This window comes from Puma concolor, chromosome E1, assembly GCF_028749965.1.
Source record: "Puma concolor isolate L17-30 chromosome E1, mPumCon1.1.hap2, whole genome shotgun sequence".
Lineage (NCBI taxonomy): Eukaryota > Metazoa > Chordata > Mammalia > Carnivora > Felidae > Puma > Puma concolor.
This window is the reverse complement of record NC_141680.1, coordinates 31,675,542-31,700,623: the sequence shown is the minus strand read 5'-3', so window position 1 is coordinate 31,700,623 and position 25,082 is coordinate 31,675,542. Positions and strand designations below refer to the sequence as shown.

The window sequence follows — 25,082 nt, the reverse complement described above, 5'->3', positions numbered from 1 at the left end:
TTAGGTAGTGCTGAGAGCAGCACAAGCTTGTGAACATAGGAAAAAAACACAGAATCTCACACTTTAAAAGGGTGAATCTCAATTTTAAAAAAAAGGAGCAAGTGGAAGTAACAGAGACTACAATAATCTGGAGGGCCCTTGTGCCATGTAAAGAACAGCCCATTCAGCCACAGCCAACTGCAGTGGAAAAAAGTGGTCCCAATGTTGAATGTTTTCCCATTTTTAAAGAGAAGTTAAAAATCTAGAGTTTTGGATAAAGTATCCTTATTTTTAAAAGTTAGGAAATAATTTAGAAAATTTAAATTCTTTGCAAACCCTATAATCTTGGGCCCACAAATACCTGGGCCACCATTTTCTGACCTTTGCTGTCCCTGGTCAATTCAGTTTCCATCCCCTGTGCAAAACTAAAGCCCTGTGGTTACTGGAAAAGCAGGTCATTCCTCTAACAAACTCTTAGGACACCTGGTCAATGGAGGGCAGTTGGATATACCTTTCCTGGTCACTGAACCAGCACAGCATAGTCTCTCCCTGAGGCCCAGCTCCACACTCCACTACCTCTGGGCCTCTCACTTCATATTTAATAAACATTTTTTCAGCACCAACTAGGTGCCAGGAACTCTTCTAGGTGCTATAGGAAAAACAAATGAATAAGTCAAGGTCCCTGCTCTCAAGGAGTTCAGTCAAGGGAGGGAGACAGACTTGTAAACAAATCAAGGTAATACAAGGCAGAATTAAACCAGAGCCTGATAGCAGTACAAACAGCGTACTATGGGAGCACAGACAAAGCAGCTATTAATTCTCCCTGGAAATATCAGGGAAGGCGTTGTAGAAGAGGTGACATTTGGTTAAGCCATGAAGGGTAAATTAAGTTCACCAGGTGGAGAAAAAAAAGAGAAAGAGAGGGTAGGGAGGAAGGAGGAGAGAAGGAGGGAGAAGAAGAGGAGGGAGAGAAAAAGAGAGGGAAGAAGCAAGGGGGAGAGAGAAGAAGGAAGGAGGAAGGAAGAACTCAAAGAGAGATTTAAATTAAATAGAGGGCATGGTAAAGAAATGAGGCTGAAGGTAGAAAAGGAGATCTAACCCTCCCTTGGGTCCACAATGGACCTTATACAACGTGATCATACAGAGTTAGAAAAACTTGCTACATGTCTTTCTCACACACTGACATTTGAGTTCCATGAAGGGAAGGATCACATCTTATTCATCCTGATGTCATTAATATTCTAGCATGATACCTGACACATAGTAGGTGCCCAATAAAAGTTGGTAGAATTAGTGAACTCATGAACCAACAAAGAACCAAAGAACAGCAATTAGGACATGTTGGAGAGAGGAAAAAGCAATCCCTTTCGGCTGGATATAAGAGACACAAAAGGACTATAATGGAAGTAAAGACTAGAAATACAAGTTAGAAGTAAAATCAGCTAATATACAAGCCCACAGGCATTTGATTTGGTTTAGAAAGCTTTCTAATTATGCGAATGGGACAATTTCTTTCTCTTCCCATACATTTCTCAGGCTCTAAAAACATTCTAATGAAGGATAAATGACTAGTAAAGGCAGGAAAACAGATGCTCAATAGTAGATGCTCAGTAATCGTCTTTTAAAACAATGAATGAAAGAGTAAATTACACCACCTAAGAATGGTGGTAGTTTTTACATAACCACAGTATGTTCCTAGCTCTCATTCTATTTGTGGTTAGTGCTCACCCCCACATGTGTATAAGAGAAAACTCTTCTTATACACATCCTATATTTGTACTTTTGGGTTTGGGTCTTTACAAGCACATTTTCTTATTAAGTTTCAACCCTAATTATTTTTCCAATGTATAGGCTCATTCAAAGCTTTATTACTATTTTCTTGAAACTCAAAACCATAACAAATTTGGGACCTGCAATTTTGATGCACACATTCTTCGTTTCTTGGTCTGGAACATCAATAAATAAGCTAAAGAGATGGGCCCTCAGGACCAGTCCCTACTGGGCCATCACTCAATATGTCTACCATTCCCACACCATCTCCATCCACAAATCTTCAACCCAGAGAGTCAGCTTATTAAAGTAATGTCAAGATTCTACTTTTCCCAGATTATCTAGTGAAACAGATTACTGGAGACTTCTCCCTGGTCTATGGATCCTGTTCTTTTGCTGTTAGAAATTAAAGTTGTCTGTATGATTTGCCCTTCACAAAACCACACGGACTCCTGTTTAGTGCCTCAGGATTTCCTGGGTGACTGCAAATTGATTATTTGATGGTTCTTTCTCATTTTCCCCAAAGATCAATAAGTTGGAGGTCTTTAATTACTGAGGTCATCTTGTGTTTCTCCCCTTTCTATTTCAAAGACAGGCGTATTTGCCCTTTTCTAGTCTTTGGGGACTTTTCTATTTCTCTGCCACTTCTCAAAAATAATGACCTCAAAAATAATGACCAAGCTGGGCACATCTGCTTGTATAGCAAGTATCCCTAGGGTGCATATCATCAAATTCTACTGATCTGAATACTTCCATTTTTCCCTTCTCTCATTACCTTCTCTCACTCATTGCTCTCTGATTACCTGTTCGTTTCTCAAAATTTCACTTTGACTGAACTTCCTCCAGTCAACTACCTGTGATCTTTTCTAAAGAGATATGATAGAAGACATCAAAAAGTTCTGCCTAATCCATCTCTTGATATTAATAAAATTCCTTCTTTCTTGATCACAAAAATCCAATATTTTCTAGTCTTTTTTTTTTTTTGCCAAATACCATAAAAGTTACTTAGCCTTTGCTTTTCTATACCTGCTAGTTATGCCTTCCTCCCAATTGTGACCATTCTTATTTTGTCCCTCTTCTGCTATTCTCCTATGTTCTGGCTTAGGGAACTGTCCTGACTTCCATGTGCTGTGTATCTATTATATACAACAATAGCACTGAGTACTAAGGACACAAAGCAATAAAAAACATAGCCTTGCCATTAAATTCATAGTCTGGTTCAAGAAAAGAACATAAAAGAAGAAAAAATATAAGTACTCCTTCCTCAGTATGCCTCCATTGCTTCTATTGTAAAACTGATTTCAGAATACTGTGATCATTTTTTTACTCATCTGTTTTTCTCAACCTCTTCAAGAGTAAAGATCACATGATGTTCCCCTGACACCCCCGTCTCCTGCAGTGCCTGGAACTCAAAAAGTTTGATAAAGGATGATACAGAGCAGACAATAACACAATAGTATAGGGGCGCCCGGGTGGCTCAGTTAGTTAAGCATCCGAATTTGGCTCAGGTCGTGATCTCACAGTTCGTGAGTTTGAGCCCCGTGTCAGGCTCTATGCTAACAGCTCAGAGCCTGGAGCCTACTTTAGATTCTGTGTCTCCCTCTCTCTCTGCCCCTCCCCAACTCACATTCTGTCTCTCTCCCTCTCAAAAATAAACAAACATTTTAAAAAAAATACACAATACTGTATGTTAGATGTTGCAGATGGTTAATTCTACGGAGGAGGGATTACTTCTTCAGAGTCTACAGGTCAAAGAAGCCCTCTCTGTTCCGTATAGAATTCCGCACAAGTTTATATGCTTGGTTTTCTCTTCCTTTTAATATTCCCTGCATTTCATGGTAAGGTTGGCTCCTTCTTTTTACTCCCTTTGAAAAGAAAGCTAAACTCTAGCCTATAGGAATTCTTCCCTGACTCACCACTCCTGTGTTTCAGTTTCCCCACTGCCCAAATGCTTAAAAAGGTCTTACCTACTGATACATATTTCTAATTGTTCATTATCCGAGTTCCTGCAGTTGTATAGGGAAGCAAAAGTCACAACCAAAATAGTTCACTGGAGAGTTGACCACATATAAAATAAGACTGCATTCAAACATCCTTCTGTGCTTAACCAGGCTGGTACTTGCTGTTGCACCAGAAACTTCAGTCTCTGCTGCCTGTGGAATAAAGTGATGTGAAAATACAATGCAAATTCAAGGCAAATCTATTACAAGGTGAATCTTAAAATCTTATAAAAGATGCAGAATTTCGTGAAGCTGATGAAGATGATGTGGAGATCTAATCAAATTACAGCCAAAGCTGTTGACAATTAAGAATCTAGCAGGGGCGGGCCAGTTAACAATTGAAGAACACAAAACAAAGGAACTTATGAGAATGACCTGAATATCCACATTTTTTAAATGCCAGGGGGAAAAATATGAAGACTTCAAATATTCTTGCAAAAATACCCTCTTCATTATCACATTGTGAAAGTCACATATGAGGAATAGCATTTCAGCTATCATACAATTTAGTCTAAAAAAATAAAGCCAAAGAAAAAAAAAAGAATCAATACTTGATTCTTCCTTCATCCTCATGAATTAATGAATAATTGTAACTACAACTTAAGTGATAATAATACAAGATAAATAAATCTGGGGCTATTGCTTTTTGTTTCATTTTTCAAGATAAAGAACCAACCAAATCTTTGTTTTTCTACTTACTATATAAAGTTTTGGTCCTATTTTAAATGGTGTCATTTAAAAGAGACTTTTCCTAGATACCAATTATTCTGAAATAATGAGGCTTCGTGTACTGCTTTGTCAGCTTCTACACTTGCAAATTTCTGTTTTCCTACTGCTAAACAACAAACCCTGAGAGGACAGAAATTAGGAATTCTAGTTTTCTAGTTACCCGTTCCCAATCACAACCCACACACCTAGCCCAGCCCAGGAAATAAGGAAATAGCATGCAGGCAGGCTATATTAATGACTAATTACCTGACTTGGAGGATAATCCAAGGTAATCCTAAAGGTAAGATTGGCTGTACCACCAATATGTCCCCAATATCCACAGTGGTATCCAAGGCTTCTATCCTAATAACTTAGCTACAGCTCCTTTAATTTATGACATGGTGCACCTATGAAAGGAAAAGGTTTTGAGGTTGCCATTTCTTAAAAAAAAAAAAAATATATATATATATATATATATATATATATATATATATATATATATATATAAATGTTTATTCTTGCAAGAGAGGAAGGGGGGGAAGAGGGAGGGAGGAAGGGAGGGAGACAGAAAGAGAGAGAGAGATACATAATCTGAAACAGGCTTCCAGCCCTGAGCTGTCAGCACAGAGCCTAATGTGGGGCTCAAACTCATGAGCTGTGAGATCATGACCTGAGCCGAGGTCGGACGCTTAAGGAACTGAGCCACCCAGGTGCCCCTTGAGGTTGCCTTTTCAAGGTGTTTTATGTGTTGTTTTGTTTTTCACCCTACAGGATATTCTCTCTTATCACAAAAGGAGTCATCAGCGTCTCTCTCCTGGATTATATCTGGGTTACCTAAAGCTATGTAGCTCTGTGGATCAGATCAAAGTCCTAGTTACCCAAAAGTTGCCCAACATTCTCTGCCACGTGAAGATCCGTGAAAACAATAACATTTCCAAGTAAGTTGTGAGGAGTCTGGGTTTTCCTTGTGATGAAACAATGGCTCAAATGATGGGTTTGATGTGTCAGAGGAGAAAACTGACCCAGTGTAGTTTCTGCAGTGAGATGTCCCCAGGTGCCAGCACACCGGGGCAGAAGCAGAGCTGTATTTTAACATTAGGATAAGGAGGGTTTGTGGTATTGGTTGGTGGAAGGAGTGACCCAATTGAAGGAGGAGCAAACTCCTTTCACTTTCCTCTCTATATTATTCATGGTGCAACCACTGACACTCAACTGGTTAATGAATAGATGCCCTTTTCTTTCAACATTTTTATTTCCAGTATCTTTTCTTCACAACTTAATAAGTCATTTTTTAAAAATATATATATATCAATTGTGGAAATGGGTTCTGGTAGAGCAATTGATTTCCCTTTAAAGAATCCCCCTGCCCTCATTCTCCCCATCCCTGGCCCTCTGGCCTTAGGACTATGTATGTTTCCTGTACTCTTTATGGTTCTCTAAAGAAGAAAAGAAGTAACAAGGCCTGTGCTTCTGGAAACTGCTCTATGGTTTGGCATTATGGTGAATTACCCTGTTAGCTTTCGGAAAGTTGCCCAATCTTGGTAATCTGGCTCAGATTTACAACTAGCCCTCCAGCAGGCCTCTGAAAGTCTACTATAATGAACTGAATTGTGCCCAACCTAAAAAAAAAAAAAAAAGTAAAGAATAGATAAGAAAAACAACTCTCCAGGGATCCTTAGGCTTTAGAATACAAATTAGATGCCCAGATTCTAGTTATACCTATGGATTTGCTTAACCAAAAGGGATTCCTAACTTGGGTCATTTAAAATTTGGTCCATAAGGTGGCAAGAGCTTATTAACTATAGTGTCTCATGATGTTTTTTAAATACTATTTGATGTCAGTGAAGGAAATAATGATGATCTCTTCAAAAACTCACTAGCTGCCATATTCTCATCTTTCACTTATCAACCACACCTAGACTTTAAGTCTGCCATCTGGTGGTCACTTCTACAATCAACTTTGGTTATCTTATCAGTCCCTCCCAAGAGGTTACATGGCTCATTTGTGGGTTGACTCAGCAATGGTTACTTTCATCCATTTGCTAGATTTGTGTCTTAAAGGTTTAGACTCTATCTTTTAGTGGTTATACCAACTAATTTCTTCTTGACAAGGATCCAAGTTTAATTTTTACAAAAGATTCCAGTAGCCTTCACTCTTGCCAGTTCCATTTCTCTCATCCTTATAGACTAAACTGCTTAGTTAGTGGTAGATGTTTCATGGTATTCCTACTGGTAATTTATTCTCTAATTTTATTACAGATGCTATTTTAGCAATGTGCTCCTTTAGGTTTTGTGAATGTTTGTGCCAGTCAGAACCCCCTCATTTAGTTCAATATCAGTGATGGGAGAAAAGAAATTAACTCCCAAGCAGGTTCTCAAAGATTTCAATTATTTGTGGAGCCAACCGCACGCCCAGATTGAAGTAGGATTTAATTTTTATTTTGTTTCTCTTATTGGGACAATACGGTAGATTTTCCATAGTATTTTCCAGTGTGGGAATTGAAATGAAACAGAGATCTTGAAAACAGACACTTTTCCAAGAGGATAGCTGGTTAAAAGAGATTGTTTTCTGATGAAAAGCTCATGTCACAATCGATTTCATTTTCTGACACACAGATTGGAGCCCAGGCTGGTAAACCCACTGGGGAGAGCCCTCAGAGGGTTTTCACACGAGTGGGAACATATGTTAGCACCTCCTCTCTTTCCATCCCCAGAGAGGAGGGCTTTCCTTTCCTCTCTGGCCTGCTCCTGAGTGCATACTGCTGCTCCCTGCAGAGTTAGAAAGAGGAGAAACTGGGCCAAATGAACGTGTTTAGAGACTTGTGCTGGAATACCTGTGGAAACAATGTTCTAAGGAGGCATTTACCTTGATCTTTTTAAGCTCCTCTTGAAGAGCGGCCTTTGGGGGACAAACCAGATGTGTTTTCTCCCACCATCATTCTTTTCCTTGCCCTTCTGCATGACATTTGGAAAAGTTCATTAGGAAGGATTACAGAGCACACAGAATAAAGACACAGATGACTAGTTTGCAAGGAGGATGGAACCAGTGATGTGTGTCCCCTGGTTCCTTTTATTGGAATTGTCTGGTGTTCCTGTTTGTGATTCTCCTCAAGCTCTTGGAAGGGGAAAGAAACCAAAATAGTCCCCACGATTACAACAGGCCGGGGTTGAAATGTGCCATGTGGTTTGTTGGCTGAGTTGGACCAGAGTCCTGTGGTTACCCAACTGCTGAATTAACCAGCAGATGCCCCTGTGGTAAAATGCAGGGTCTTAGAACTCACAGAGGATCTTCAGGGAAAGAAAAATGAAGACAGTCAGGAAATTATTACCAAATATTTCAAAGCTCCAATCTCAAAAACTGACTGATACAAATTAGACCTGCTGTTCTGAGGTATATGTGGTTTGATAGGTGAACTAAGCTTATATTAGAAAAAAAGCTCATTTTAAACTCCATTTGGGTGGCAAAAAGTTCAAATTTTATGAATTGTATTGAGTTTTAACCACCAAAAATTGGTTATCTGGGTTCTGGACATATACACTAAAAATGTTCTGAGCTGTGTTCTGAACTTTTGTTATATTTCTAATTTTAACTTGACTCAACATACAGAGAGGAGTGGGAATGGGTCCAAAAGCTTTCTGGCTCTGAATCTATGGAAAGTGTGGATCATACTTCTGACTGCCCCATGCAATTGTTCTTCTACGAGCTCCAGATGGCAGTGAAAGCTCTCCTTAAGCAGATCAATATACCTCTACACCAGGTACTAGTCTTTACCATTTTTATCTTCTTTTCATAGCTGATGGAAACTGCATTGTGGTATAAAACTAAGACGTTAAAAAAAAAACTGATATGTTTGTTTTCATTGATTTAAATACCACTTTGCACATGTTGCACACTTTGATGCCTACAAATGGACACACACTGTACTTCCGCCCCTTTTCTGTATCTCCTCCATATTGACCTCTTCCAAGGCTCTGGACCCAGCATTATTGTGGTCTGGTCAAGCAAGGAAAAAATCACTGGCTAGCCCACCTTGAAAAGACACCAAGTCTCAGCTTCAGGATAGCACAAGTCAAGGAGAACATGTAAATAAGTGCATAGTTAGATGTATAAATGATTTGTCTAAGAACATCAGACTAGTGGTAGTATAATCTAATAGCAATGGCAAGGGTATGCCATGCTGTCTTTTCACAAACAGAAAATGTACCGTCAAAATTATTGTTGTATTCAAATTGAAATGTGCAAATCTAACCTTCACTAATAAGCAACTTCAAGAAAAAACTGTTGGCACAGAAGAGAATAGTAAAAGTTTATTAGGCTCTGTCTAGTAAGTTAACATGATGTAGCATTAGGTTGAATTCTTTTCTCTTTTTTTTCTTTTTGGCCTAGGTTCACCATCTCCCCCTACCCAGTGTGCGTGCACACACACACACACACACCAACCATGTTTAGCCTATAAAATAGGAAGACCATCACAGGAGTGACCGGCTCTCTTAAATAACAGAGCAACAACCTAGACTTGGCCTCCGACCCATGGACACAGGGACATAGATTAGAGACTCCAAGTGTTCTATTGGGGTACTGCTCTGATTATAAGTCAGTACTGCAAGGTTAGTTCAAAATAGCGAACACTGATGAAGAATAAATTGCACAAGATGCTATAAAGGCACTAGGGGAGCAACTGGATTATTCCAGGGGTGGCCGTGTACTCAGGAGGGGAAAAAAAAAAATACCAGCTCTACTTGTGACAGTAGATACTATTAAAGGGTTTCTTGAGCTTAGCAGGTTCGAAGCAGCTCATATTTCATTGGTGACTCTTGGGCTACATACACATGTTGGGAGAGGGCTGCCTAACTGCCTAAGAGTGCACACAACATTTTTTTTTTTTTTTTTGGATACTTGTAAAATTTTTTCAGCCCTTGGCCAGAAACTACATTTTTCCCCCTTAACCAACTTAAATTGAAACTAGTAGATTTTTAATTCAATCCATTTTTGTTGCTTCATGTAATTATATTCATCATTTTGAAAAGCCCACAGAATGCAATCATTTTCTGCTTTTATAAGAAGCATAAATGTTGTTTTCAGAGTTTATGTGGAACATTACTGCCTTAAATCTTGATTTTATATAGCATTATTAAATGGGCTGAACCCTAATATTTATGTTGTATAAAAATTCCAAGCTTGAAGTCGTGTAATTTTGTTAGATGTTTTATGCCAGTTTGGTGTTGTTTATGTAAGTGCCATGTTGTAACTCTCCTATTTTTCCTCCGCGCGTGTCCCTCTGCAGGCAAGGAACTTCCGCCTCTACACACAGGAGGTGTTGGAAATGGGTCACAATGTGTCCTTTCTTCTCCTGCTCCCTGCCTCAGACGACGTCTGTACAGCCCCAGGACAGAATAATCCTTACACCCCACACTCAGGGTTTCTTAACCTCCCTCTTCAGATGTTTGAACTTGGTATAGTAGCTTGTTTCACCTAGAAATATTAACCCAGCCTCCTTATAATAAAATCACAAAGTTATATCTGTTCCCCTTGTCCCAGTGGAGGGTCAATAAATCACATGATGGCTTTGGCAACAACCCTTCCTAGAACTGTGTACAAGTCTGAGAGAGAGCAAAGCTCCAAGACTATGTGCCGGAGCAATAATTATTGAAACCTAGCTAAGGCCCATTGGAGAGGAGGGGGTTCTAAACAGAGTGTTCAGTTATCAGGCTGCAGTTCTTGCCTTCCCTTTGCTTTCTTAAAACATAAATATTAAGAACTGATGTTTTCATGAAAAGCACTGCCCCTCCCTCCTTCCCTCCCTCCCTCTCTCTCTCATCTCCAACTGGGAAAAAAATGGTGAAATTAAAACATAAAGTGTGTATCACTCTGAAGGGAAAAAAAGTCAATTAGTGCTAATTTATTAAATAGACTCTAATATTAAATAGGCTCTAAATTTCTAGCAGACCATTTGAAAAAAAATTGACAGGGTCTCCCAGGATGCAATATTGTGATTATAATGTGGAGTTCTGAATGATGGAAGATCTTATCCTGACTTTCAGAAATGAATAGCCTGGGCCCCAGTTTCTCTAGTTTTACAGAGACCCCTGCTGCCCACTGAGAATGTGAATAGGGAGGCTTTGTCTCTTCCCCATGCTTCATCTTATAACAGACCAATAAGAGGCAATTAGCAAGAATTCCGTCAGTTCAGATGAATTGTAGGATTTGTGGGGGGTGAGTGGCTGCATGGGTAGAATGGAGGCACACACACTTTGGATTGCTCCCGAGCCACCAGATTTAGCAGCACACAGGGCAACTGCCATTCTGAGACCTGGGCATCTGAATCTGAATTTATCCCTTGAGGATAAATGGATTAAGCCTCTCTGTTTCCCTTGCTCTGAGCAGGTCAGATGCCAAAAAGCTAGAATAGCAATTATTATTTTCCAGAAGAGGAAGAATTATTAAGAGAAGCCTGAATCTGATTTGCAGACTGGGACTTGAGAGTCCTGGGTCCCCTATTGTGTGACACTGGCAATCACTTAACCTTTCTGCACCTTTTCTCTATCAAATGATTAATAACATTGGCCATGCCACTCTCAAGAGGCCTGGATGTGAATATGACCCCATCCAATGAGTTCCCCACCCAAAGAACATTATTAGTCCATGACATGACTGCACTGCTGTTACAAAATATAGTCTGGGTCATGGTATTTCATTTCAAGTCAATAAATATATATTAGATACCTACTGTGGAGATTCAGAGATGAGTAGGACAAAGGCTCTGCCTGCAAGGGGCTTTCAGTACAGTGGTAGGGAGTAAAATAAGGATACAAATTACTATTAAATGAGGTAGGATATGCCAAAATCGTAAGTATTAAGTGATATTGAAAAAAGAAAAGAAAACACATTTTTCTCAAATACTATAGCAGAAAGCCACCTTGGAGGACAGGATATCTGACGTGGGTGTTAAAGAATGGACAAGAGGTTAATAAACATGGACAATAGGAAAAGCTTTCTTGTCAGGGGGAGCAGAATGAGCAAAGACATGGAACAGAAGATCTCAGAAAGAGTCAGGAAAGGAGCAAGTGGTCCGGTTTGGCTAGATCAGAGAAATGATGTGAGGAAATAGTGGACATAGAGGTTATGGGCAAGTCATGGCCATACAGGGCAGTATCTTAAGAGTCAGGCTGAGGAATCTGTTTAAGATGGATCGAGAGCAGGGCTGGTGGATAGTTCAGGAGTTATTATAATAGTCCAATAGTAGGGTAGAAACAAAACCCCCCAAAAAGGAAACAAATACAGATTAAGAAACATCAGGAGTAATACACAAGACTGAGCAACTGTTTGAATGAGAAAAGGTGAAATCTACAGACTTCTAGTATTCTCATGGCTTTCAGCCTCAAAGACTGTGAGCATACTGCTGCCATTATCCACAGTAAGGAAATCAGAGAGGAAATGGCTGAGGGAAGAAAATGATGCTTTTAGCTCTGTCTTGAATGCGCAGTGTGAATTCATCCAAGTGGACATGTCCATTTGGCAGTAAAATGCAAGAGAGCAAGTTGGGTACTAAACAGAAATTTGGCCAGTGTCTATTAATAACCGCTGATGCCATGAAAGTTAATGATTTCCCAGGGACAGATCATTGACAGAGAAAAGACCTAAGGAAATACTTCAACGGAGAGCTGAGTGTCCATTCTGTGTGAAATGGTCATCATTGTTCCATGATTACAAGCAAAAACGCTCATTGGTCTTCACAGTGACAATCAATGATTTCAGATCACTTATAACAGTGTAGGACTCCCAAGACCCTGGAGGATCGACCCTCAAAGTGTCCTCTCTATCCTGCCTTCTGGGAGGCTCAAGCACTTTTCCTGGGCAGCCACACTATGTCCTACTGCTCTTACTCTCTACAATATCCTCTCTCCACTCATTTGTTCATTAATCCAGTAAATATTTACTAAGTAACTTACCATGTGTCAGGCACTAGTCCAGGTACCAAAGAATCTGTGATGAACAAACTCCCCATGAAGCAGACATTCTCGTGGAGGAGACAAACAGTAAACAGTTGAACAATCAATACTGTACATGTCAGACAGTTGTGAGGGCTATAATGAAAAACAAATTAGGGTAAGGGGCTTGAGTGAAGCGACCAGAGCTACGGTTTTGTACAGGATGACCTGGGAAGGTCTCTCTATAGAAGAAACATGTGAGGAGGGACCAGAGGTTTCCATACAGTGGGAAGGACAAGTGCAAAGGCTTTAAAGTAAGAGTGTACTTGGCTAAAAGATCAGCGTAGGTGGTGGAGTGTACTAAGACAACAAAGACAGGAAATGAGATCAGAGAGTCAATGGCTAGATCATGCAGGGTCCTACAGGCCATGATAAGACCTTTGGATTATCCATGATAACTCTGGATTGTACTTTAAGTGTGCTAGAAGTCCACAAGAGAATTTTGAACAGCAGAGTAACATATTAGAAGCTCTGCAAAATCTGGTAGCTCCCCACAAAATAATAATAATAATAATTAATAATAATAATAATAATAATAATGGAAACTAAAAGCTTAACTTTGTTTAACCCAGCAGTTTCCAAATTGACCATGATTGGAACAATTTTTGGTGTGGCACTTACAAAAAAACTAAGAAAACACACTTTAGGATATGATGCTCTAGACCACTGCTTCCCAAACTTTAATGTGCGTAAGAATCACTTGGAGAGCATGTGAAAAGAGACCTGGAGTCCCACCCCAGAGATGCTGGGACGGGGACTAGAGAATTTGTTTTTCTAACAAGCTCTCCGCTGATACTGTGCTGATACAATCCATGGACCACACTTGAAGTAGTATTGCCTAGAACACAGAGAAAAAGACATTTGAGGAATTTACAGAACTAGAGATGTAGTTATCATAGTATCATAGAATCCAAGAGGACCTATCTCTTTGACATATCTTACCTCTTCTTAATACTAAAAACAATATGACTGTAAGATACTATTCTTCATCTATGAAAGCCAAGGCATAGATCAAAGCCTGGGTCTCAATAGTTCCTGACTTTAAAATGTTTTTTTCCTAGAATAAAATCTACCTTCATATTCTCTTGGTCCTCCTTCATTACCATACCATTGGTGATCCAACTGATTAATGAGAACAATATAAGTTTCCAGAAAAGATCACTTGACTGGGCTTGGTTCCACTGACATACATAATTCTATTAGTCTTTTCTAGGGATCAGGAGGAAATGTTGCCAGTAGCAGGAAATTAACACACACTAGTACAATGTCTATTATACTTCAGCACCACTAGCAACAATTTTTAAAATATTTCTCAGCCTTAGTAAGAACCATGACAGACTCTATCTTATCCCCAAAAGCAATCAAAGCTTTCCACAAGAAAATTATCATACTTCTTCCATTAGACTTTAGCCCACTAAGCATTTAATAACAATTTCTATAGGAACTTCTAAGAGCTTACTATATAGTGGGCCTAAGCCCTCAAGAAAGATGCTAAGCAATTTTTACTTGTTTTTTACAAGTAGGGACTTCTGTCTTCCATTGATAGGTCCATAGTAAAAGATCAACAGACACACTAAGCACTTCTGAGAAAGAGAACGTTACTGAAAATTCAATCAGAACTCAGAAAATCGTAAGAACACAGGAATTTTAAATGAAACTTGAAAAGGTGCAAGTTACTGGCACAGGTAAATTATAAAAAAGTTTACACTGTATTTCCGTTTGACTTGTACAAGTCACCCCTGTCCCAACAAAAGGATATGAGATTTGGCAAAGTGACCACCTTCCTGACAGCAGCCTGAGTGATCACAGATAACTTGCTAACCAGCTACGGAAAACTGTGTCCGCGCCTATTCTAGCACTAAATAGATCTAGTAAGGACAAAATGATAAAGGAGCTTAGCCCTCTGTCTCCTCGAGTAAACACTAGACTGGGGCAAACCCATAGGCTATTCTCTCACAGGATTACTTGTAGGGGACAAGGAGACTGTCACGGAGATGTCGTGAGATCTCTGTGAGAAAGGTGGAGCTAAGGCAAGGTGGTACAAGGTCCAGTCTACTCCCTCTGCTTAGCCTGAGGGCTGACACTCCGCCCATCCCATCCTTTGGATAGGAGCAGGATAGCACTCAGCGGCAGTAACAAAGCATGTGCCTGGGGACTGACAAGGGTCACTATTTATTTTTTTCTTTTTTTTTTTTTTTAATAATTAACTTTATTATTTTTTTTTTAACATTTATTCATTCTTGAGACAGAGAGAGACAGAGCATGAACGGGGGGAGGGCCAGAGAGAGAGGGAGACACAGAATCTGAAGCAGGCTCCAGGCTCTGAGCTGTCAGCACAGAGCCTGATGCGGGGCTCGAACTCACGGACCGTGAGATCGTGACCTGAGCGAAGTCGGACGCTCAACCGACTGAGCCACCCAGGCGCCCCAAGGGTCACTATTTAAACTGTTCCCAGAAACAAAAGGAAAAAGCCGTGTCATGAGCTCTTAGAAATTCTGTCTAATGATGTGCCATCTTGAGGATTTGCCTCGCCTGCACTGAGGAGGTGGCCCTGTCCTGACCTTATGGGCAGTCACAGTTGACAGCAGGCCCATGATAAGAAAAGTTGAATTTATTTATTTCCTTGGCTCTGTGACTCAAGCTGATTGGACTAGCAGGATTATAAAACTGGGGGATTTTTAAAAAACAGTTTGAAGCCTGGTATATATTTCATACTTAAGTGTTTGGCTGCATTTTTCATTCAACAAACATTTCCTCGTTTCCACTGTATGCCAAGTACTGTGCTGAGGCTGAACATACAGATGTTAATAAGACAAAGTCTGCCCACCAGAAGCCTAGAACCCAGTAGAGGATACAGAAATCTATACCAAAAGTCCCAATATAATGAAAGCCTGGCTATAAAAGGCGGGCTATTGAACTTCAAAGGAAAGACACCTAATCCTTCCTTAAAGAAATAATATTTGAGCTAGATCTTGAATTAGAAAGAAACATCCAAAAAGCGGGGGGGGGGGGGTGCGCCTTGGTGGCTCAGTCAGTTAAGGGTCCAACTTTGGCTCAGGTCATGATCTCACGATTCGTTGAGTTCAAGCCCCACATCAGGCTCTCTACTATCGGCATGGAGCCCACTTTGAATCCTCTGTCCCCCTCTCTCTGCCCCTCCCCCGCTCATTCCCTCTAAATAAATAATAAATAAATAAATAAATAAATAAATAAATAAATAAATAAACAAACCAAACAAAAAAAATGAACTTCAAAAAATATAGTGAGGGGCGCCTGGGTGGCTCAGTCGGTTGGGTGGCTGACTACAGCTCAGGTCATGATCTCGTGGTCTGTGAGTTCGAGCCCCGCGTCAGGCTCTGGGCGGACAGCTCGGAGCCTGGAGCCTACTTCGGATTCTGTGTCTCTCCCTCTCTCTGCTCCTTCCCTGCTTGCTCTCTGTCTCTCTCTCTCTCAAAAATAATAAATATTAAATATATATATATATATATATACACACACACACACACTTAGGGTGCCTGGGTGGCTCAGTCAGTTAAGTGTCTGACTTCAGCTCAGGTCATGATCTCACGGTTTGTGAGTTCAAGCCCCACATCGGGCTCTGTGCTGACAGCTCAGGGCCTGGAACCTGCTTCGGATTCTGTGTCTGATTCTCCCTCTGCCCCTCCCCCACATGTGCTCTGTCTGCCTCTGCCTCTCAAAAATAAATAAATGTAAAAAAAAAATTTAATATATATATATATTTAGAAAAAAAGAAACATTCAGAAAAGGAAAGAAAAGGCAGGGCTAAAAAGGAAAATCATTTTAAACAGAAGGAACAACATGCACAAAGGCTTAAAAACCTGAGGAAATGCAGTCCAATTAAGTACACTCTTAGTGGCTCATTGTGCCAGATGCTTAAGGCACCTGAGAAGAGTGACAGGAGATGAAACTAAATATTAAAAAGGTCAGAATCACAAAGGGCTACCTATGCCATCCTAAAGAAGTTAGATTTTATCATGTAGGCAATGGGAAGTCATGAAAAGATTTTTTAAAAAGGAATAATATGGTCTTACTGGATTTTAGCAGCTCTGTGGAAGATGGATTGCAGAACAGCAAAAGCGAGGGCAGGGGGTGCTGGGGCTAGAGTCAACGAGACAGCTGAGAGAGTGGTCCAGGTGGCAATGATAAGAGCCGGAACCAAAACTGCCACAGGAGGGGTGTAGAAGAGAAAGCAGAGGCAAGAGGAACTTAGGAGTTAAAATCAACAGGACTTTGTGATTGATCTAATGTGGTTGAAGAGCAAGGTGAAGGAGCCACAGAGTCTGAATAGGGTGCTGAGATGGATAATGTTGCCATCTACCAAAATAGGAAAGATGAGGGGAGGAACAGGTTTGGGGGAGGGTAAAGATGATGAGTTCAGTTTGACAAATGATGAGTTTTGAGGTGCCTGTGGGATATCCAGGCATTGAGCCTAATGGAATCCAGGCCACAGGCTTACAAGAAATGGCACAGTCTCAACCCTCATTCCTAAGGCCCATTTTTCATGATTTAGGATACCATTCCTGAATTCCAACTGTCAACTCCTTCACTACCAGGAATCTTTAGAGGGGCATCTTGTGCCCGGGTTCTTTCCGACACCTTGGCAAAGAAGTCATGGAACTAAATTCACCCCAGGAGGTAACCATATTGATTTTTTAGCTTCTAAACTAGGCTCCATGACCCAGACTTATTAGGATTTTACTAAGTTAAAGATCTTAAGAAGAATATTCTACTCTCAATCCTGTTCTAATATTCTAACTCGAAATGCCTCATTCTTTCTAAAGGGTTGGGGCAAGGGTGTGAAGAAAAAATTATTTTGCTTATGATATGTGCTACATGCTGTGCTGGGCACTGTATGTATACGATATGAGTTAATCATAAGCAGGCATTACTATCAGTCTTAGATGTGGGAAAATTGAGGCTCCCAGAGATTACATGCCCACTGCCACGCAGGTAGGAACTGACAGAACTATGATTCAAACCCAATTCTGTCTGACACCTAAACGCAAGTACTTTCTACTCTATGATACTCCTAATCCAACTTCTAGTGTTGGTGCTGAATGCATTTTAGTCTGTCACTATCTTATATGCAAAAAAGAGGGAGAGAAAAAACACTGCAGAAAAGTAGACATAGTATATAAATTACTAACAAATCATGTGGTCCAGATAATGCATTGTTGGTACCCTTATACCATTCTGTCTGTTAAATGCATGTGATTCACATTAGAAAAAAATTAGAAGCTTCCAGTCTATCCTCCCCTCCTCTGTGATGGCTACCAAATGTATCATTGCTAAACCACAAAAGACTATGTTAAAGTAACATTTGTTAAAGTAACATTAAAGGCTCTGGATAAAAACCACTAGTGCGGGAAAGTGAGGCGCTGTAGTTGAAAGGTCCTTACAGCTCACTGTGGTGAGTGGCACGGGGTGGGAGGGGTTGGTGTGGGCACTGTGAGACCACCCACTGATCCAAGGCTCCTACCACAAGGAGACACAACAAGAGAAAGTTATGGACACCCTGGCGTTTTAGAATTCATATGGGACTGATTGTGTTTCTTTTAAAGAAATTCTTTAGTGCCTCTCCCTAATCTCCCTATCTTCATATTTTAGAGAGAAGAGAAAAAACGGATTTTTTTTTCTTTTCTTTATTTCCTTTCTTTTTTTTCCAACTTGGTTTGGAAAGGCAGACTGTGAGACACTTCACTCTCTTCACTCTCCAGCCAAGAGAGGACATCTGTCAAGTGCTAACAGGATATAATCCCTCCTTGAAAGGCATAAAGACACATTCAGGGAGTTACAAGGGTCAAGAGTAAGCTACGAAGTAATGGTGACTCTTTCCTGTAGAACTGCCAGCAAATATCACAGACCTGAAATACACCTTTCAAAACAGGAAAATCGAGAGCACAGAGAGAAGAGAGAACAGAGGGAAAGAGGACACTTTGGAGGAAGGGTCTGCCCTCTTCCGACCAGGATATGCATTTTTTTGTTGTTGTTCATTCAATCAATAAACATCAATTGAGAAGTTATAATGTTCCAGATTTTGAGGAAATAAAAATAGGAGACATGACTGTTGCCCTCCCAGAAATCACAGTCTAATACCAAGGCATTCAAGTAAACACGTAATTATAATAAAGCAGGGTAAGTGTCCCGATACATTTAGAAACAAGTGCTCCAGGAGCACAAAAGAGAAACTAATTCCACCTGCAGAGGAAGAGGTGTCAGTGAAGATTTCACTGCAGAGAAGACACAGTTTTAAACTGGATCTTAGAGTATCAGAAGAAGTTGACCTGAGGATATTGGTGTGACCTGAAGACACTGGTAGGAAAGGGTATTTGAGGACAAGAAAAAGGCATGTGCGAAAGTATGGAAGTGTAACAAGACTTGTAATAAATTCAGCCTGATTGAAGTTTAGGATCAACTCGAGTGGAGGGTGAAGGGTGGCTGCATGATGGAAGGAAGATATGATTGAAGATATATTCAAATCCTATATTGCAAGGTTCTTTCCTTATGGTGATAAGAGGTTTGGGGAGCATGGGTGGCTCAGTCAGTTAAGCATCTGACTTCAGCCCAGGTCATGATCTCATGGTTCGTGGGTTCGAGCCATGCGTTGGGCCTCTGGGCTGACAGCCTGGAGCCTGGAGCCTGCTCTGGATTCTGTGTCTCCCTCTCTATCTCTGTCCCTCTCCCACTCATGCTCGCTCGCACTCTCTCTCTCTCTCAAAAATAAATATTAAAAAATGTTTTAAAAAGAGGTTTGATCGGGGCGCCTGGGTGGCGCAGTCGGTTGAGCGTCCGACTTCAGCCAGGTCACGATCTCGCGGTCCGGGAGTTCGAGCCCCGCGTCAGGCTCTGGGCTGATGGCTCGGAGCCTGGGGCCTGTTTCCGATTCTGTGTCTCCCTCTCTCTCTGCCCGTCCCCCGTTCATGCTCCATCTCTCTCTGTCCCAAAAATAAATAAACGTTGAAAAAAAAATTTAAAAAAAAAAAAAAAAAAAAGAGGTTTGATTTTTGTCCTGAAGTAAAGAAGGAGCTCTGTAGAAGTCTTTAAGCAGGGAAATAGCATGAAAAGTAGGTGTTATGGGAGAAGTTCAATAGTTTGTCGTTTCCAGAGAGGTTCCATGAAATTAGTTCTTCTATGAAATTAGTTAGGCAAAGAAGTGCTGCACAGGAAGTGGGAAGGAAGGATCTGATACCAGAGAGAAAAACCAAGCCTAGAACTGAGAAACACCTCCTTTAAATGGTGCACACTTGGAATAAGGATGATCCACAGAAGCCCTCACTCCATTCTTCTCTTCTACTTCCATATGAGGAAACACAAACAGAGCAGATTATCCTTACACACACCAGAGATTCATCCTAGGAGGAAATCAAGCAAGCAAGTAGGCAGCGGTAAGATGGAAATTGTAAGGTGCACAGAAATCTCTCACTCTACAGAGAAGTAGGGCTTCCTACTGAGGTGTGGAGATGACAAGATGCCTCGTTTTAAGGTAGTGTGGTTTTAGCTTCCCTAAATGTCCAGGTCTAGGTCTTTGGAATCAATAGCAAAGAGGCCCAAGGGCAGTAATTAGATGTTCTTCCTAGAGTTCTTCACTAAAGAAGCCAGAATAGAAATGTTTCCACCAATTTTGGAGTTATAACAGCCCTATTTCCAAAGCATGGAACAAACTAGGAAAGTCAGAGATACACAGAGTAAATGAGGCTCCTGGAAAGTGAGTCTGCAAATTCAACAATGGCCAGGAAGAAACTGGTACTACACTATGATTCAGGACGCTTTCCTCAGCTCACTGGAATCTAATGTTATGGTATGTGATCAGAGCCAGGTAGAGAAGGATGGAAAATCTGATCACCTCAGGGTACCTGCATGAGGCTGAGTCCCACACTCCTCTCTCCCTCCTCCAAGATGGAGATAAACGTTAGACTATTTCCCCTGGCCTCTGGCCCATTATCTTTTGAGAGAGGAAGGCCAAGTCTGCCAAAGACAAAAATAGTCTATCTCCTTCCAGGGCAGCTGGGAAGCAGAGAGGCAGGAGAAGGATCAAAACCCATCATACCAGGTCCTCTGGGAAGTTTTCCAGCCAGACAAAAGATAGCCTGAGAGAAGTATGCCTTGCGTCTTCTGGGACTTTTGGCCTTGAAAAGAAGCATATAAGATACTTACTGGAAATCAGACATGGAAACCAAAACTAGGTTGCAAACTGCTACTTGACTTTTTTTTCCCTTTAAAGTGATAAGCAAATTTATTTTCTCAGAAATGAATATATATATATATATATATACGCATATATATATACGCATATATATGTATATATACATATATATATGTATATATATATGCGTATATATATATATTCACACACACAGATACATAGAGAGGGATATATATAGATAGATATATAGATATAGATATAGATATAGATATAGATATAGATATAGATATAGATACTTACACACAGCCTCAACTTTAGGAGCTGAACATAAACTGCAGCTTGAGCCAACCCCACTTCCCCATGCCTTACCAGGACTTGGTAAACCTTAAAAGGGAATACTGTCTGACTAAAGCCAGACAACTGGCCCCTAAAGAGCACATTTATAATTTATTTATGGCTTAATATTTTCCACTGATAGGATTAATAAATCATGTTTTCATTCAACTTGTTTTCTCTGAGGTATGAATTTCTCTATTTTGATACCAGATCTTAACATGTTTTATTTTGCTTGTCCATTTTCCAGTTCATTTTTGCAGCTACAGGGAGAAATTTATTAGTCTGTATTGCCGCCTTTCTGCTGTTGTGGAGCTGGATTCTCTGAATACCCAACAGTCCCTGAGGGAAGCCATCTCAGACAGCGAGGTTGCAGCTGCCAAACAAAGACACCAGCAAGTGTTAGATTTCATTCAGGTAATCGTTTATTTCTTCTGAGGTGGAAGGAAGGAAGAAGTGGCAGGGTGGAGGGAATGAGAACCAAGCATGAGAAAGAACAGCAATCTGGGTTTACTTAAAGACAACAGTATGCAAGAGCCTGTTGATTTGGTTAAAATGTGGAGTTTAGGAAGATGTGAGTTTTTATTTTATTTTTTTTTTTTTTTTAATTTTTTTTTTTTTTTCAACGTTTATTTATTTTTGGGACAGAGAGAGACAGAGCATGAACGGGGGAGGGGCAGAGAGAGAGGGAGACACAGAATCGGAAACAGGCTCCAGGCTCTGAGCCATCAGCCCAGAGCCCGACGCGGGGCTCAAACTCACGGACCGCGAGATCGTGACCTGGCTGAAGCCGGACGCTTAACCGACTGCGCCACCCAGGCGCCCCAAGATGTGAGTTTTTAAACAAAGGCTTAAGAAAGAGCTACATATAAATCACAGTGTTACTAAGGACTGCATCAGTCACTTTGGTGGGTAGAGGTGGATTCCCATATTGGAGAGAAAAACCACTGCCAGAGGAAGTAGTGATCAGATTAGTATTCTTACCTGGGAGCCCACTGACAATTCTAACAGAAAGAAAAATTGTATTAACTCAATATCCCAGAGAAAACAGAGAAGATGACCCGCCAGTTTATGTTAACTCAAATCCAATTGGACCTGAGATTCCCCATGGTTTAGACTTCTTTCTGGCAGAGCTGACGCTTTAATGTGTGGCTACAGGGGCCAGAAAATGTGCTCCCTGTCTATGGTCTAAGTGACACCTCAGGTTCTTGTGACAGGGGCACTAATTAATTATCAAGACAATTTGAATCTCGCCTGAAATTGCCTCTAAGTCCTTTGGACAAATCTTATGATCTTTCTGCCTATATTACCCAAGTCACAAAATGAGTATAATAGTAATATCCCATGATAAATATCACTATGATACATGTTCAGTTCAATTTGGTAAATATTTGTTGAACATGCAGATGGCAAGCACTGCAAGAGAGATACCGAGTTGAATAAGATATGGTCCCTGACTGTAAGGAGTTTAAAATCCAGTAGGATAGACGAGAAATGTGTATAAATACTATTTTTAAAATGAGTTAGGTGCCAAAAGAAAAGTACCAAAAAAAATCTTTTTTTGTCAACACAAAGAAGTAAAAATTTACTTATATTTTTGGGTATAAGAAAAGTTGCCATAGAAGATGTAACTGATACCCAGGCTGGGTCTGGAGGGACAGGTTGGACTACAGTAAGAGGCACTGAAAGCAAAAGTATAAACAGATAAGGCAGGAAGAATAGAAAAATGGTATTTTGGGAATAATGAGTAGTCACTTGGTTGGGGCATAAATTGAGTGAAGGTAGTGAGAAAGTAGGCAGGAATGAAAGGAGCAATGAGATCAGATCACAGGGCTTTATTAAAGGCTATGGTAAGAAATTTGTACTTTATTCTGTAGGTAAGAGGGCCCTAGCCAAAGTCTTGGAGAAAGTAAGTTATAGGCCCTCATAGCTATTTAGGATAGATTCAAGGTGAGGAATAGTCCTTTGCAGTAGTATGGACATACTGGTTATTTCTTGTAAACACTCATTCTCATTGGCTATGCTCACTAGATAATTTGCATATCATTCCTGGATTTAAGGGGAAGACCAAAAGTAGGTAAATCAAATATGAAGCTATTACAATCATTTAGGAGAGAAATGCTGTGTCCTCTGTGTCCAACCTCCTAATGTGTAAAATAGGGAAGGTAACACTACCACTAGCACATAGTGTTACTGAGAGAATTCTAAAAGATAGCACATGTAAAGCACTGAGCACACTGCCTGCACATAGTAAGTATGCAGTAAACTATGTATTCATTTATTCATTAATAAGTAGGAAAAATGCTCTGATTTGGAATTTACTGAGAACTCAGGAAGACGATATAATACACTCGCAAAGTGGTGAGCAGACAAACCTTATTCTACTTCTCCCGCTCTGTAAATGAGATACCTTAGACGACCTCTCAGACTAAAGAAATAAACCTTTTAATAAATCACATGTTTCCTTAACCTGAGAACGTGGTGCTCAAAAATTCAAACATTTATGGCATTTATTTCATTTCCAGTAAACGTGGAACATCGATATGGGGAAGGGGCGGGAAAGGGAAGAATGAGGCATGAGAATAGGAAAGACCGGCTTACCTTTTGAACCCAATAATAATGGACGTGGAGCAGAAGAAAACAATGACCAGAAATCAATAAGCATACATTTTTAGTCCTGAGTACCTATAGGCCTTGGAGTAATGGACAATTTGTTTGCTCTCCAGGGCCCCAATTTTCTCGTATGTAAAATGAAAGATTTGGACTGAATGACTTTGAAGGGCCTGGTTGGCCCTAATATTTCATGACTTCTTTAACAACCATAAATGTTTTTAGAGAAACACTTCTATAACCATGCCTTAGGTTCTGTTTCTGCTTTTATTCCACTTAAGCCTCCCTGAATCCAGTGTGTTCATCCAACAAGAAAGCTGACTTTTTTCAGTCTTTCTCAGTCTCAGACCCCTCAGGACTTCCTGGCTCCATTCTTACTCTTACTCCCACTCTTACTCCTTGCTCCATTCTTTTTCACCTAGCTTAGGGCTCCATTGCCTCTTTCTCTTTTCCCTTTCATCACACCATTAAGTGGGATGGATAAAGGCAGCCCCGGCCAGCAATTCTTCAAAACTGCAGCCCATTCTAGTCTCCCAAAGCAGGTAACTTGAGAGCCCCCTCTACATACTCTCCTTCCAGCCAGCCAGGTACACGTAGACTTGGATAAAAGCCAATTCCCAAAGGGTTCAAAAAATCACTTCTACGCCAGGGTAAACCCAGATCATCTCCTGTACCCAGGCCTTCAGTGGGCTGCTTTGCTCCATCCAACATAGATAACTTCACTGACTAGAGATAATGCAGTATCATCTCTCCCCTTATCTACGTTGGGTTTCTCAATCCGCTGTCCCACTCAGAATGAAAACCAGCTGCAGCCACTCACCCGCTGGCATTCACAGCTCAGCCCACCACACACCATAACCTGCAGAGGCAACCGCCAGCCACGAGAGCATTTGTATGATTCCAGATCTAAGACACTGTTGAAGTCACTACACAAACCAAACACTGTAAAGAGCAAGGGAGTCTATGTAAATATGGTGAGGAAAAGAAGCCAAAGAGTGCAGCCAGAAAAGGGGAGGGCCTGGACCAGGGGAGGTGTAGAAACTCATAGATAAGGCATACAGGTTTTATAGACAGCACACACAGCAGAAATGTCACAGTGTAGAGACTTGGAGCTTGGCATATTTTGAGCTGCTAAAGCCTAAAGGGCAATTAGGCTATAATTTATACGCTGTAATGCTTCAAATGCTCCTAAGCTGTAATAGAAACACAGCTCATTAAATATAGCCAATCTATCATCCCCTCAAGCACCTTGTAACTGTGCTGTGAGAAAACCAATCACCTTTACATTTTAATAAAAATATTATCTTGCCTGAGCACAGAGAAAGGGTGTAATTTATGGGATGAAAACCAAAAATTTTAAAGGGCAGGGTGAGAAATGGATGCAGAACTTTTAACCAACAGACCTAGGGAGTTCATGGTCTTTCTTTTTAAAAATGTGTCAGCAAGTCTTTAGAAGCTGAATTTGGACCTTAAAATCAGGGGGATTATGTTGTCAGTTATTTTTAGATCAACAGTATAAGGTAAAATGG

At 40.5% G+C, this 25,082-nt stretch overlaps 1 protein-coding gene and 1 long non-coding RNA gene across 2 annotated transcripts in view; one reads left to right on the top strand and one right to left on the bottom strand.

The window, feature by feature from the left end:
- ANKFN1 (ankyrin repeat and fibronectin type III domain containing 1) overlaps positions 1 to 25,082 on the top strand; it is a 302,257-nt gene that overhangs the window by 258,966 nt on the left and 18,209 nt on the right. The window contains exons 15-18 of the mRNA XM_086686907.1: positions 5,229 to 5,395; positions 8,065 to 8,215; positions 9,743 to 9,911; positions 21,194 to 21,360. Of these exons, the coding sequence (XP_086543033.1) occupies positions 5,229 to 5,395; positions 8,065 to 8,215; positions 9,743 to 9,911; positions 21,194 to 21,360 (654 nt within the window). The remainder of the gene's footprint in view (positions 1 to 5,228; positions 5,396 to 8,064; positions 8,216 to 9,742; positions 9,912 to 21,193; positions 21,361 to 25,082) is intronic.
- Positions 3,394 to 9,026, bottom strand: LOC147574248 (uncharacterized). Its single transcript, XR_015244059.1, has 3 exons — positions 7,324 to 9,026; positions 4,725 to 4,864; positions 3,394 to 3,902 (listed from the first exon to the last, which is right to left on the bottom strand). It is a non-coding gene; the product is annotated as an uncharacterized LOC147574248 (long non-coding RNA).